The sequence below is a fragment of the Rhinolophus sinicus genome, linkage group LG07 (assembly GCF_036562045.2).
Source record: "Rhinolophus sinicus isolate RSC01 linkage group LG07, ASM3656204v1, whole genome shotgun sequence".
In the NCBI taxonomy this organism is placed as follows: Eukaryota; Metazoa; Chordata; class Mammalia; order Chiroptera; family Rhinolophidae; genus Rhinolophus; species Rhinolophus sinicus.
In genome coordinates, this window is record NC_133757.1 from 24996833 (window position 1) to 25010861 (window position 14029).

The 14029-nt window shown below is 38.5% G+C and overlaps 1 protein-coding gene across 1 annotated transcript in view; it reads left to right on the forward strand.

Annotated features, from left to right (window-relative positions):
• Positions 1 to 14029, forward strand: part of HPSE2 (heparanase 2 (inactive)) — a 530253-nt gene that overhangs the window by 332703 nt on the left and 183521 nt on the right. The window contains exon 6 of the mRNA XM_074339233.1: positions 10601 to 10648. Within this exon, the coding sequence (XP_074195334.1) occupies positions 10601 to 10648 (48 nt within the window). The remainder of the gene's footprint in view (positions 1 to 10600; positions 10649 to 14029) is intronic.

Here is a 14029-nt window from a genome sequence, read left to right on the forward strand (position 1 = left end):
ACAGCTGGGGACAATTTGGTGCACTGGGTAATTATTACAGTGTTATTCCTAATAATTGTTCTGTTTTATTTCAACTGTGAAAGAGTTATATAACTTGCCCAAACTACAGGAGGCGAGAACAATTTATTCCTTTTAGTGAAGGAGAGTGTTTCCGTCTCTGCCTCTAGAGAGAGGCAAGGCCTCCCAGCTGCTGGTCAGTGTTCACTAACAGAGAAACACTGGCTACTGCAATGGTCTGCTCCCGAGCTGAGAATTGTGTTAACTACTACGTACTTCCAAACTTGCTTTCTTTTATATTTTTTTCCTGGAAAGGACGTATTTCCTGATTAGAGAAATAGTCTATTTCCTTATCCATATCTGAGGTTATCGAATACTATCTTTATGATGAAGAATGTTTCTCTCTTCCTCTAATGGTAGAGAAGTCACATGGGAGTTAGAAAGAACATTGGAGAAGGCAACTGGACTTAGATTTGACACAGATGGGCTTGGGAAACATACTTTCCTACTTTATTTTCTTCCATTCCTTTCCTCTCTTTCCTCTTCACTTTCCCTTAGCACCCTACTTGCTTCTCCAAGAATGGCCTGCCCTAACAGGTGCTTCCACACCTAAGATCAGAATCTGTCAAAGTGTGGCCCATGATACTCCTGCATTGAAACACCTGGAGAGCTTCTTAAAAATGCAGCATGATTCTTAGGCTCCAGCCTAAGGCAGAATGTGTGGAAATATGACCTAGATGTTGGCATTTTGAACAGGGACCCCCTGCAAGAGATTCTCTGCACGTCAAGGTATGAGAACCACTGCCCTGTAATATAGGCAGAGTGGGTTTTGTTATCTTTATTTTACAGATCCAGGAATAGACGTGCACTGGTGTTAAATGATTTACCAAGCCCACACTTACTGAGTGGCAACCGTGCACTGGCAGAACCCTTGTTCCTTCGTGTATGGGATCTTGTTCAGCTCCCCAACTTTGGGAGATAGTTGCTGTTCTTTCCATTTGAAATGGTTCTGGGAGGTTAGGCCACTTACCCAGTGACACTTGGCTAATTAAGCTGTGGAACCAGGTCTTAAACTAGTTATCTGTCTGACTCCTGGGCCCATGTGGTGTTGTTTTCCTGAACCTTCATCCTTGAATGAAGCCACACAGTCTAACGCACAGGTACTAGAAAAAAATAGACTCCTTCTTCACACAGTGTTTCAGTGTTCACTCTCTAAGACTCAGCTTCATTCCAGGGCTTGAGCTTTTGGAAAGTTTGCTTTTCCATGTGAAATTCATCATAACATCTTGATGCATTTTTCCTCCTTCCCACCAGGCTCCACAGCCAGGGCCAATCATAGCAAGTCAGTTATAGCCCTTCTTTCCTCGCATCCAAGTCTTCAGGACTTCCTCAGCAGCATTTTCAACTGTCAAGACGTGTCTATCATAATATTCCTCTAGCCGGCACCTTCCAACTCCCGCCATCGCCGTCCAGATCTGTTTCAACATCTTCTCTCATCATCTCCCCACACCCCTACCATTTGTCCTCGTTCTAATCAAGCAAACCTACTTTGTCCTTCACGTAGTGTTGTCTCACATCTGCCTCCATTTTGTTGCAGACATTGTCCTAACCAGCCTCCTTCTTCCCAACCCACAGTCAGCAGCAAATAGACTTCATCTTGGGGGCCAGTTCCAGGTAGCAGTGCCTGGAACCCAGTCTTGAGAAGGATTCTTAGGCCAATTCTGAGATTAGTGAGAGTATTGAGATCTGCCGTGGGCTCAGAAAAAGGACACAGCACCACACATACCACAAATTGGCCAGCTCTGCGTGGCTACAGTAAGCGCTTGAGAGCCAGAACTGGGTTTGAATCTCAGCTCTGCAACTTATTGCCTGGGTGACCTTGAACACAATTCCTTCATCTACAACATGAAAGTGCTAATACCAACCGTCCAGAGTTGTACATTATATAAAATGAATACCAAGCACCTGGCAATCGGTAAATGGTAGCTGACTTAGTTTTTCCTCTCTTCATTCAAGAACCTCTATAAATTAAACCTGATAGCTGTAGCTTATTGGCAACAGAGATCGACTGAAGAGTTTCACCCATTTCAAATCCCTCTATATTAAAAGCTCTATACTATCAAATTAAGGAAATGTTAAGCTAGAAGGGAAGCTTAAATAGAGTTGCACTAGCCATTAAAGTCATTGAACATATGGCCATACTATTTATCAGCCTACTGCCAATATAATATTATATATAAATAGGGGTGGGGAGAGAAAGGACGGGAGGAAGCCAGGGAGAGAGGAAGGGAGGCTTGAAAGTAGAAAGTAAGAGAAAGGGGGTGAGAGGGAGAGAGGTCATTATTTTGTTTGTTCAATACAGCACCTAGTGTAGCTCAATATATAATTAGCCAGGGAAAAGTAACTGGCTTTGGACCAAATGGAAGATGCCCCCCCCCTTTTTTCCCAGTGGAACATTTGGTTTATTTCTGATACAGTGACTCTCAGGACAGTGGCAGATTTGGGGCAAGGGGTGGGGATGGGGCAGAGAGCTAGAACTCCACCTTTGCTGTAACTCAAGATGAATAATTTCCTCACAAGTTTTTTTCTAGGCTTTCGTGTAGAATGGCTGTCCTATCTTAGGCATGTTAATCACATTACCAGAGATTCTTTTTGTGGATGAGAGAAGAAAGATCAGGCTGGCCGCTCTGACTGAAGTTTGTACTCATTTAGACATCCAGTTCCCTGTGAAGGTTTATCCTCTTTCCTGGGAGAAAAATTTAGCATCCATGTTTCAGGGTTGCACTCTGTGGTCCAGAAGTAGAAATCAAACCCCATGGACGGTGAATAAAGATGTGCCTTATTATAAGAGAGAGCTGTGATATGCCCTGGGAGAAAAGGCTCAACAATATTTCAGATACGTCATATGTGCAGGTGGATAACAAAAGAAAGAAATTCTCCCAGATTTGGGGTCCCTTGGGGGAGGAAAGGAACTCTCACAATGAAAGGGGATATTTTGGGGTTTTTTTTCCATAGCAGCAGATTGGCTCCAATGGGAAAGATTTCCCAATACTGAAAGGTCTGCCTGTCACTGGCCCATTTCCTTCGATACAGGTCCCTGCCCCTTCCCTCGCTTATTCTTCTTTGCATGACTGGGTATCAGCAGGAGGACAGACACCTCCTGTTTTCTGAGATAATCATTCAGAATTTCTGTCTTCACAATTCAAGTATGGAGACCTCCAACCTTGGAAAACCACGATCTTCCCCTCCTGTTGTTCTTCACATCCTGGGTCATCTTTTACTTGTACATTCATAGACCTAAATCTAGGGATTAGAATGGAAGTAGATGGTTGAAAATCCTTGGATAATACCAGACCCTAAACGGAATTTCACTTTCCCAGTGGTATTTCCCTCCTGCCAGCACTAGTCTGTATGCATGTTATCCACCTCTAATACGACTGCTGCTGAGCAGTCTGCAGCTGTGTTGAAGTTATTCATTTATGTGGTTTGGGCCAGTTTCTGAGAAACAGGCAGAACTGGAGAGCAGAAGAATCCATCAGTGTTAGATTTGAATGAAGAAAATTATGATCCTTTTGGACTTGTTGCCCTCCACAGTGCCAATATAGATATAAAATCACCTGAAACTAATTTAGTGTTGTATGCCAACCATACTTTAATGAAACATTTTAAAAACAGATTATGGAAATGATATAGATATAGGATAGATACAGAGAGCTCCGATTTTCAGAGAAGGAGCGTGGGGGTGGGAAGAACTCCCCAAACTCTTTGGCTACACTATCTATTCCTTGGAGTTTTGTCTAATCAGTTTCCTTTATGTGTTATTTCTATGGTTGGTTTTTGTATTTCTAGGATTTTTTTTTTAGATATCATTTGAGGACTTCTAAAAATAGAACATTTGGCCCACATTAGGTGAGCTTTTTACACATCTCAAAAAACATGGGTACACTCGGTCATCCTGGTAGCATCTGAAAACACATATTTTGTTTGACACTATTTGTGAATTAGATTTTTCCTCCCAAAATATGTGTAGAAATGCTTCCATATGTTTGAAGTTGGTCTCATCATTTTGCTAAAAGGGAAAAATGAAAACTGTAGTTTATAGCAATTTTCATGTGAATACATATCATATAAAGGTGTTTTCTCAAAGTTAGCTAAAACACTTTCTACAGCTTCAATATACCAGTAAAGTTAAGAAGATAATATCCTTTGTTTAAAAATATTAAGTTGTGATTGAAATATTTTTTAGAATATAATGAAACTAAACTATACTACTTTGATTTCTTATACAAAATAAGATAATAGGTCAGGATCTGACTTTAATTTTTTTCAAATAGCCACAAATCCATATTTTAAAAATGCTTTGTTTTTTTTATGTACTAAATTTTTTATGTAATAAATTCTTTTTTATTAAATTTATTGGGGTGACAATTGGTTACCCCAATGTACAATTCTAAAATATATCATCTCTATGCTGCATTGTGTATTCACCACCCAAAGTCAAATCTCCTTCTGTCACGATATATTTGACCCCATTTACCCTTTACTATGTCCCCCCCTCCTTCCTTACCCTCTGCTAACTGCTAAACTCTTGTGTGTGTCTCTGAGTTTTGGGTTGTTTGTCTTACTCGCTTGTTGCTTTCAGTTTTATATCCCACATATGAGTGAAATGATATGGTTCCTGACCTTTTCTGTCTGACTTAAATTTCATTTAGCATGATAATCTCAAGATCCACCCATTTTGTTGCAAATGGTAGTATTTCATCTTTTCTTATGGCTGAGTAATATTCCATTGTATGTGTGTATCATATTTTCTTTATCTAATCATCTATCAAAGGACATATCAGTTGTTTCCATGTCTTGGCCACCATGAATAATGCTGCAGTGAACATAGGGGTTGTGGGGATAGAGCCAGGAGTATAGTTCCCAGGCTCTCAGCCTCACAAGGAAAGGTGCTGGCTCAGGTAGTAAATGGCCATCAACTGTGATTGGATGGCCATCAGCTGTGGCTAGTTGGCTGTCAGCTGTAACCAGTGAGCCACTGGCCACTAATATAACTGCCGTGGCTACGCTAGCAGAAAATGCGGGCTAGCAAGAAGATGGTGTCTGAGCGAGCAGGAGCAGATTGCGGTTAGCACGGCGGAATGCAGCTAGCAAGTGAGGTTGGTTGGCAGAGAGAAGTAGACAGCAGATTGCGAATAGTGTGGCTCCTGCTTCCTGTGTCTCCAACCCGGCCACCAGCAAGAATATAGTGGTATGACTCTCCTGTCTATGGCTCCGTGGGTGTTCTATTTGGCCTCACCATGTCCTGCGTTCTTATGTGGGGAGCGGGAGCAGAGACCCCGCGTGACACCCGGCACGACAGGGGTACACATATCTTTACAGATAAATGTTTTCAGATTTTGGGGATAGATACCCAGACGAGGAATTCCTGGGTCATATGGTAATTCTATTCTTAATTTTTTGAGGAACCTTTATGCTGTTTTCCATAGCAGCTGTACCAATTTACATTCCCACCAATAGTGTATGGGAGTTCCTTTCTCTCCACAACCTCTCCAACATTTGTTATTACTTGTCTTGTTGATAATAGACATTCTAATCGGTGTGAGGAGGTATCTCATTGTGGTTTTGATTGCATTTCCCTAATAGCTAGTGAAGTTGAACATTTTTTCACATAACTTGGCTGTTTGTATGTCTTCTTAGGGGAAGTGTTCAGATCCTCTGCCCATTTTTAAATTGGATTGTTTGTTTTTCTGTTGTTGAGTTGTATGAGTTCTTTATATATTTTGGATAATAACCCCTTATCAGAGGCGTTGTTTGCAAACATCTTCTCCATTCAGTTGGTTGCCTCTGTTTTGTTGACAGTTTCTTTTGCTGTGCAGAAGTTTTCTTTCGTTCTTCTTTCTTTCTTTCTTTCTTTCTTTCTTTCTTTCTTTCTTTCTTTTTTTTTTTTTTTTTGTGCTTTTACTTCCCTTGCCTTTGAGGTCAAATTCATAAAATCCTCTCTAAGACCAAGGTCCATAAGTTTAGTACCTATGTTTTCTTCTATGCAATTTATTGTTTCAGGTCTTATATTTAGGTCTTTGATCTATTTTGCATTAATTTTGGTACATGGTGACAAATAGCAATCTAGTTTCTTTCTTTTGCATGTGGCTATCCAATTTTCCCAGCACCATTTATTAAAGAGGCTTTCTTTTCTCATTGTATGTTTTTGGCTCCTTTGTCAAAAATTATTTGCCCATATATATGTGGGTTTGTTTCTGGGTTCTCAATTCTATTCCATTGGTCTGTGTGTCTGTTTTTCTGCCAATACCATGCGGTTTTGAATATTGTTGCTTTGTAGTCCAAGTCCAGGGGTGTGGTAGCTCTGGCCTGTTCTTTTTTTCTTTAGATCGCTTTGGCCATTTGGGGCCTTTTGTGATTCTGTGAAAATCTGATGATTGTTTCGTTCTATTTCTTTTAAAAATGCCGTTGGAATTTTGATGGGGATTGCATTAAATCTGTATATTGCTTGGGGTAATATGGCCATTTTAACTATGTTGATTCTTCCAATCCATGAACACAGAATATCTTTCCATTTCTCTGTATCTTCTTCAATTTCTTTTTAAGATGTCTTATAGTTTTCAGTTTGTAGGTTCTTCACATCCTTTAAGTTTACTCCTATGTATTTTATTCTTTTTGTTGCAATTGCGAAAGAAGTTGTTTTTTTCTGAAATTTGATTATTAGTATATAGGAATGCAGTGGACTTTTGGACATTGATTTTGTATCTTGCAAGTTTACTGTATTTGTTTGTTGTTTCTAATAGTTTTTTGGTGGAGTCTGTAGGGTTTTCTATATAAAGAATCATGTCATCTGCAAAAAGTGACAATTTGACTTCTTCATTCCCAATTTGGATGCCTTTTATTTCTTTCTCTTGCTAAATTCTGTTCCATAGATTTCCTGACTAATTTCTGAGCTAGGAATGTTTTAATCATTGCAACTTTTATTGTATATTTTTATAAATGGTAAGTGAAATAAATGTCCCTTCATTACTCCAATTTTTCAGAATTTTCTTGGCTTCTTCAGATGAATGTTAGAATGATTTTATAAAGTTTCAAAACTATCTTCAGGGATTTTTTTAATTAGAATTTTATTAAACCCATAAATTAGTTTAGAAGGATAGTTGATTTTTCCTGTCCAGGATCATGGTTGGTCTTTTCCTGTATTCAATTTAAAATTATTTCTCTGTAAATTGTATAATATTCTATATATGAGTCCATTAAGTTCTATATTTAATTAGAGATTTTGTAGATTTTCATTGAGGGAAGTGAGGTAGGGGTGTGGGGAGAAAACATTAACATTAAATGTTCCTAATTCTAGTTTTCCCATTATTTTTATAATGCTACGTTTGATAAGGGAAGGTTGTTTAAGGACTTAATTATCAACCCATAGCAGAACAAATTATCCAATGCACGTGAGGATCTTCAAATTATAGGACCATGGAGAACTATTTTCCAACTTCTAAAACGCCAAATTAGATGTGTTCTTAATCGACTGTCCAGAGCCTTTTAGCCAAGCAGGGCATTGATGATCATATTTTCTTTCTAGTTTTCTCATGAATACATCACTGTCATCATCAATGACTATTTACTTCGAGTTCTTTGAGGCACATTCAGGATCATTGGAATACATTAACCAACATCAGCATCAAGAGTCTGTTCCTGACCTACCCTCTACCACAGTTAAAACTACTTACACCTACTTAAACTCACCTGCCAGGGCCTCTCGAGTGCTCCAACAGTGTTTCCCAATTACGTCTTTCTTTCCTTCTCACATATCAATGTCTCCTGTCTTCTACATTCATTTCCTGCCAATTTGTCCATACCAGTACCTCTCACTTTTACCATAGCCAGAGTGAACTTCCTAAAATTCATGTCTGATCCTAGCACCCCCTCTCTTGTTTAAACACAGGATAAATCCAAATACATGAAGAAGGAGCTGGCTATTATATTTTATAATAATATGTTGAGTGCTAGTCATACAAATATAAATAGGACATGGACTTATACCTACTTGTACCTACAAAGGCCAGATGTGTTAGCATCACAGGCTGGTCTGACCTCCTGCCACTCCCTTACCTGTCCTCTGACATCCAGCCACACTGGACTCCTGAGAACACACTCACCTTGACTCTGCTTTGCTTTGCTCAAGCTGTTCTTGTACCTAGCCTGCTTTTTATGGCAAAATCCTACCCTTCTTTCAATGTCAGATTCAATGTCATGTGTGATGTGAAACTTTTCTCAATGGTTATCTCTCTTCTAACACCATAGAAGGTAAGGCTAACTGCTCCCTTGACTGCTCTCGCACCGCGGTTAGTTTGTACCAGTCATGCAGCATATAGACTTTGGGAGCTTATTGTCGTTGTGTCTGTCTTCTCACCTTTATTGTGGTGGTCTCATAGTAGAGGCCCGAAATCAGTCACCTTTTTATACCTGCTCCAGAGTATTGTCTAACAAACAAGGTACTGAAGTGCTCAAGTCTGTGAAGGTGCTCAGGCCCTTATTCTTTTTCTGATAAATATGGTAGTGTTTTTCACAAGGCAAAAATTCAACTTATTTTTTGCATCTTAGAGTTATACTGTACTTCTTGGCCTCAGTGAAAACAGCTTGAAGGCAGCATGGGAACCTAGAAAGAGGGTAGGGTTCACAATCAGAAAATCATACCAGCTCTATGAATTTAAGCAAATCATATGACCTCTATGAGACTCAGCCTTCTCCACTATAAATTAGGAATATCTACCTCCCAGTGTTATTTACAGGGTTCTGTGAAATTATACACATAAGAAGCTGAAAAAAAAATTATAATGAGAAAGCACGATAAATGTCAGTGTTACTTTCATTCTGGTTATTTTTATATGTAAATAGAGACCGTTTTACATAAAATAATATTTCTGTTTCAGAGATTTTAGAAACTATTTTGGAGGAATAAAGCTCATGTAAATATATTTTTAAGCATTTTATTTCTTTTTTTTTAAATGATACTTATATCTAAATTTATCTAGATCTTCTAATTTTTAAAGTTTCCTGGGGAGGGGGTGCAAAATTTCATCTCCCCTTCTTTAGTTTTGGGTGTTCCCACTTGTACGACTATCATCAGGTCTCCACTACTTAGAATATATATGTGTATATATATGGAAGGGATAGTATTTTGGTTGCTTATCGATTTTCGTTCTTCCTGTATTTTTCCATTTTTCTCCTCCCTATTCAAGCAGGTAGCTTGTCATATGCTTATTGGCTCAGAGGGAACACATGGCAGGATGGAAAAAAGAATGCAAAAGTCCTTCTGGCTTTTGAATCTCAAAGGGGGATCTCAGGCACAGGGCCAGAAATAGTGAGGAGAGTGGAGCTGCCCTCCCGGTCTCAAGAGATTTTCCTGGGCTGGGGAAAGGAGATGAGGAGACAAGAGAGAGAAACACATGGGTTCCAAAAGCAGAGGGTACCTATGCCCTTCTTCTCAAAGAGAAGTAGCGTAACCCCATAAAAATGGGCTCTTTAGGGTGTCTGGAGTTACTACTTCTCTGGCTAGTAGGGAAGTTAGTAATCTGTGTAATCACAATAATAATATCCTCCTCACCAAGCAAAGCAATTTTGAGAATTTTAAGAAATAATACATATTAATGGCTGGTACTACGTAGGTACTCCGTAAATGTTGTATACCCTCGAATACCCATTTGTGTTGGTCAGCCCATCAAACTGGTTCCATTCCTTGATCACCCCCATGCTCCATTTCCTAGTGGGAGGGGGGAGCGGGGGAAGCAAAACCATACAGACAAGAGCCAAGCTGCCTCCTCCTCCTGCTCGTTTCCTCCTCCTCCTGTCCTCCATCTCCTCCCGAAACCCTGTGGAATCTGTGAGGCCTCAGGTGCTTCCTCCTGGCCCTTTGGTTCTAGTGGGACCTACAGGAGCAAAGGAGAGTGGGGAGTTGCTAGCCAGACTGCTGTGTGCTTTGCAAGGAAACAGGTCTTGTCTCCCTTTGGAGCTGAGCTTGTTTGTCAGATGACACTCAGTTGTCTCCAGAAATGGTTAGATTTCTCTGTGTGGTGCTCAGGTTTCTACATTTACACAGATGTTGCAGCCCATCACTGAGGCATATTTGATAGTGCTTCATATTTGAATGAATAAATTGGGTTTTCCCGTGCTCTTTTCAAAAGGAGAGGTCTGAGGTTTTTCAAAGTCTTCTATTGTGTTGTCATCCTTGGGACATGTAGTGCATCTCAGAGTTCTCAGAGAACAGGAAATGGACAGGTAAGTTTTGATCATAAGAAGTGAGGTGGGAGCTGTCAGGCATGGGTTTGGGAAGACAGACATAGGTAGGCTGTCACATTGGTGTCTTGATTTCCAAATGGTGAAGGATATGTGGAGAGCTGAAAGTATGATTACCTTCACCTTCTGTACAGTGTAACTTCCAGCAGCTGTGGACAGGCCATGGTTGTGGCTGTGGACCCCTTCGGAAAGCACAGCTGCCCAGGCATTGGCCTGATGACCTAGGTCTCAGTCTCTGTCATTTAACCCTGAGGATATGGTTTACTTTCAGTTGCAATATCTTTGTTCTTTCTATTCCTTACAGATTCATGAAGGTGGCAGGAAGCACAGTGGACGCAGTTACCTGGCAACAGTAGGTATTCACAATTTTTGCTCTTACTTATTATCAGCTGCTGTGCAATGAAAGATAATTAGTTGTCATGAAGTTTATAGATAACATGTATTAAGCTATCCTTCATCCTCCAAGAAAAAAGTTAAAACTAACTCCAAGGCTATTCTTATGACTATCTCATAGTAATATAATTTAAAAAAAACAAAACACTGACACATTTTGGAAAGCTCAGCTATTATGTACACTTAAATTAATCTGTCATCAGTGAACAGGTAATGAAAATCTGAACATGTCACCATTTCCCCACAAGCTTTACCTTAGGAATAAATTTCCTTAAGAGAGGAAATATTATTAATTACTCAATATACCATGTGAAAATAGAAACACTTCATTATATTAATGGCAGTGGTCTTAATTAGTGCCAAGAGGGTCACTAATATGAAGCAAGTAAAAAATATATATATATGAAAGGAAAGAAGCAGCTTCAAAAGAGAAGCTTACAGTGACAAAGGCATGTTACCCTAAGAGGAGATTGATTTGTAAAGATAATTCTCTGATGTATAAATTTACATTTTCTTTAAGTCTCCTTATAACATTTGTGCTGGAATGTCCAACATCTTACAATGTCTCATAATTTTATACTGGAATCCTGCCCTTCCTATTGGTAAGAAATCTAACGCATAGCATCTTCCAAATTGTGTCTCATTTAATGTGGTCCTCGTAGCTCAGATATATGCTCCCATTCTGTGCCCTCATAGCTGTCAACTATGGCCCTCTGTCTCAGTTACTCGTAACCCTTCCTGCCTAGTGCTTGCCTTCCTTCATCTTAAATGGGTCACAGTATTCCTTACATAATTCATGACATGTGTGAAAGAAAGAGAAGTGGACAAAATCTTTACTAAGTATCCCAAAATGAGTTTTGGTTTTTTTGTTAATCAGTAATTTCAATCATAATGAAGAATATTTTATTCTACATTTATACTTTAAGTTTCTCTAAACGACAAGTTCCAAATATTTTCAGAAATTCTTATTTCCTTCAAATTGAGTTGGTGAGTCATAGGTTAAGTCTGAAGATTTTGTGATTGGTTTGCTTAAAACCCTTCAGTGTCTTCCCTTTGCACTTAGACCAAAAGCCAAACTTTCTACTCTGTCCTATAGGGAAGGCCCTTTGTGTTTGGCCTCTGCTACCTCTGAAGCATCTGGTGCTCCTCTACCATTACTCACTCTGTTCCAACCCCCTGGTGGTCTTTCAGTTCTTAGAAGGTTCACATGCACATGTGCCTCAGGATCTTTGTACCTGCTATTCCTCTGCCTGGAATGCTGTTCTTCCCACTTTTTGTGTGGCTGGCTCCTTCAGCTGCCATGTCATCTCTTTCAAGAGGCCTTCCCTGATGAGCCTATCGAAATGAGCTTCCTAAAAAATTCTTTTTTTAGCTCTTCTTTTCATAGTGTTTATAGCCTACAATTATTACTTTTTTCTTATAACTTGTTTTTGTAATTTGTGTGTTTTTTCTCTTTCACCAAAATAGCACTTTTTAATTCAACAAGTGTTTATTTAGGCAGTTGTTTATTGGGCATTTACCATAGGGGTAAATAACAGCAATGATAATACTAATAACAATATGGCAGGAACTGTCGGCACACTTTTATATGCCTTACCATATTTCATCCTCAAAAACAACCAAATGAAGTAGGCAAATATATTTTTTATCTCTTTTCCTACAAATTTGAGGAAATTGTAGAAAATCCAAAGATTGCATAGAAAGTGGCAGATTTTGAACTTGAAGTTCAAAATCTCACTCTAAGAGCTATTCTCTTAACTCTTACAGCTTCGATCCTTTACTGAATGTATTACATTCTAGTGGGGGAATTCAGATCCTCTTCAGGGTCCTCACCAACAGCTATCTGGATAACGTAGGATAAAGGCTAAAGCTTGAGGAATTTATAGTATTTGTAGGGAGAAATAATAAGATCAGTGTACACATATTAATGGATAAGAATGTAAGGCTTGCTTCATTATCATGGCCGACAGGGAAGGATCAGAGAAAACTTTCCTTTCCTAGTCAAGCACTCTTTCTAGTGCAAATGGAATGAAGTGAGCACAGTATTTTATTTGTATAAGGAGAAATATACATTTTTTTATAAATACATTTTGTTTATTAGCTACTTTAAAAATATTGGCCATCTCTCAAGATAAAGATCCTGTGTTTGCAACAACTCTAAAAATACCCCCAGAGCAGGCAATGGGTTGTGTTTCTTTTGGCTCCAGGATCAGTACTCATTTGAAGACAACAATTAGCACCTGGAATCTGTCATTTATTCTTCCAACTATAGTTTTCAGTCAAGACTTGGAATAGTCATGGAACAATTCCAGGAAATCTTGGCCAGGAAGACTCAGTAAAAATTAAAGCCAAATGCCATGTTTCTGTAATCCTGAGAAATGCTAAGGTGAAAATTTCTTAGTAATGTAAAGGAAATCAAGAGTCATTATCAGGAGAGAGAAAAAAAAAAAAAAAAACTAACATAGAATTATCGATACATATCTATATATAGGTAGCCAAAAGAATGAATTCAATACTGGGGTATTGAGCTTGGAGCTTGAACAATCAGAACGCTGGGTCTGAAGTCATAAATAAACAAATCTATATAGTAAGACTATTTTTGTTTCTGAAGTTCAGGCTCTTAGATTTTTGAAAACCACGATAAATAACTTAATGATTGGTGCTGCCCACTGTACAATAATAAATTTGGATTGTTTTAAGCCACTGTTTGTGATCATTTGCTTAGAGCAGTAATGGAAAACTAGTACAGTACCTAATAACAGCGATTCAAAATACACAAAGAAAAACCTAACAGCACCAAAGGGGGAAAAAGGAAAAACAGACAAATCCACTGCCATAGGTGGAGATTTTAAAATATTTTTCAGTAATTAAAACAACTAGATTAAAATAAAAACAGGAAGGATATAGATTTGAATAATACTATCAATCAGTGTGACCTAATCAACAGTTGTGGATTGTAGTTGAACACACATTCTTTTCAGGTGCACGTGGAACCTTCACCAAGATAGACATATGCTCAGCTGTAAAACAAGTCTCAATACATTTGAAAGGATTGAAATTATACAGTATGTGATTTTGATGACAGAAATTAAGTTATAAATTAGTAACAAAAATATCTATAAAACACCTAAATATTTAGAAATTAAATAACACTTTAAAATAATCTGTGGATCAAAGGAGAAAGTCAGAAATATTTTGAAATCATTATAAAGATATATCAAAATTTATGGGATTCAGCAAAATCAGAGCATAGAGGGAAATTTGTAATCTAATATGCTTATATTGAAAAAGAAGAAACATTTGAAATTAATGACCTTAGATTTTACCATAAGAAGCTATG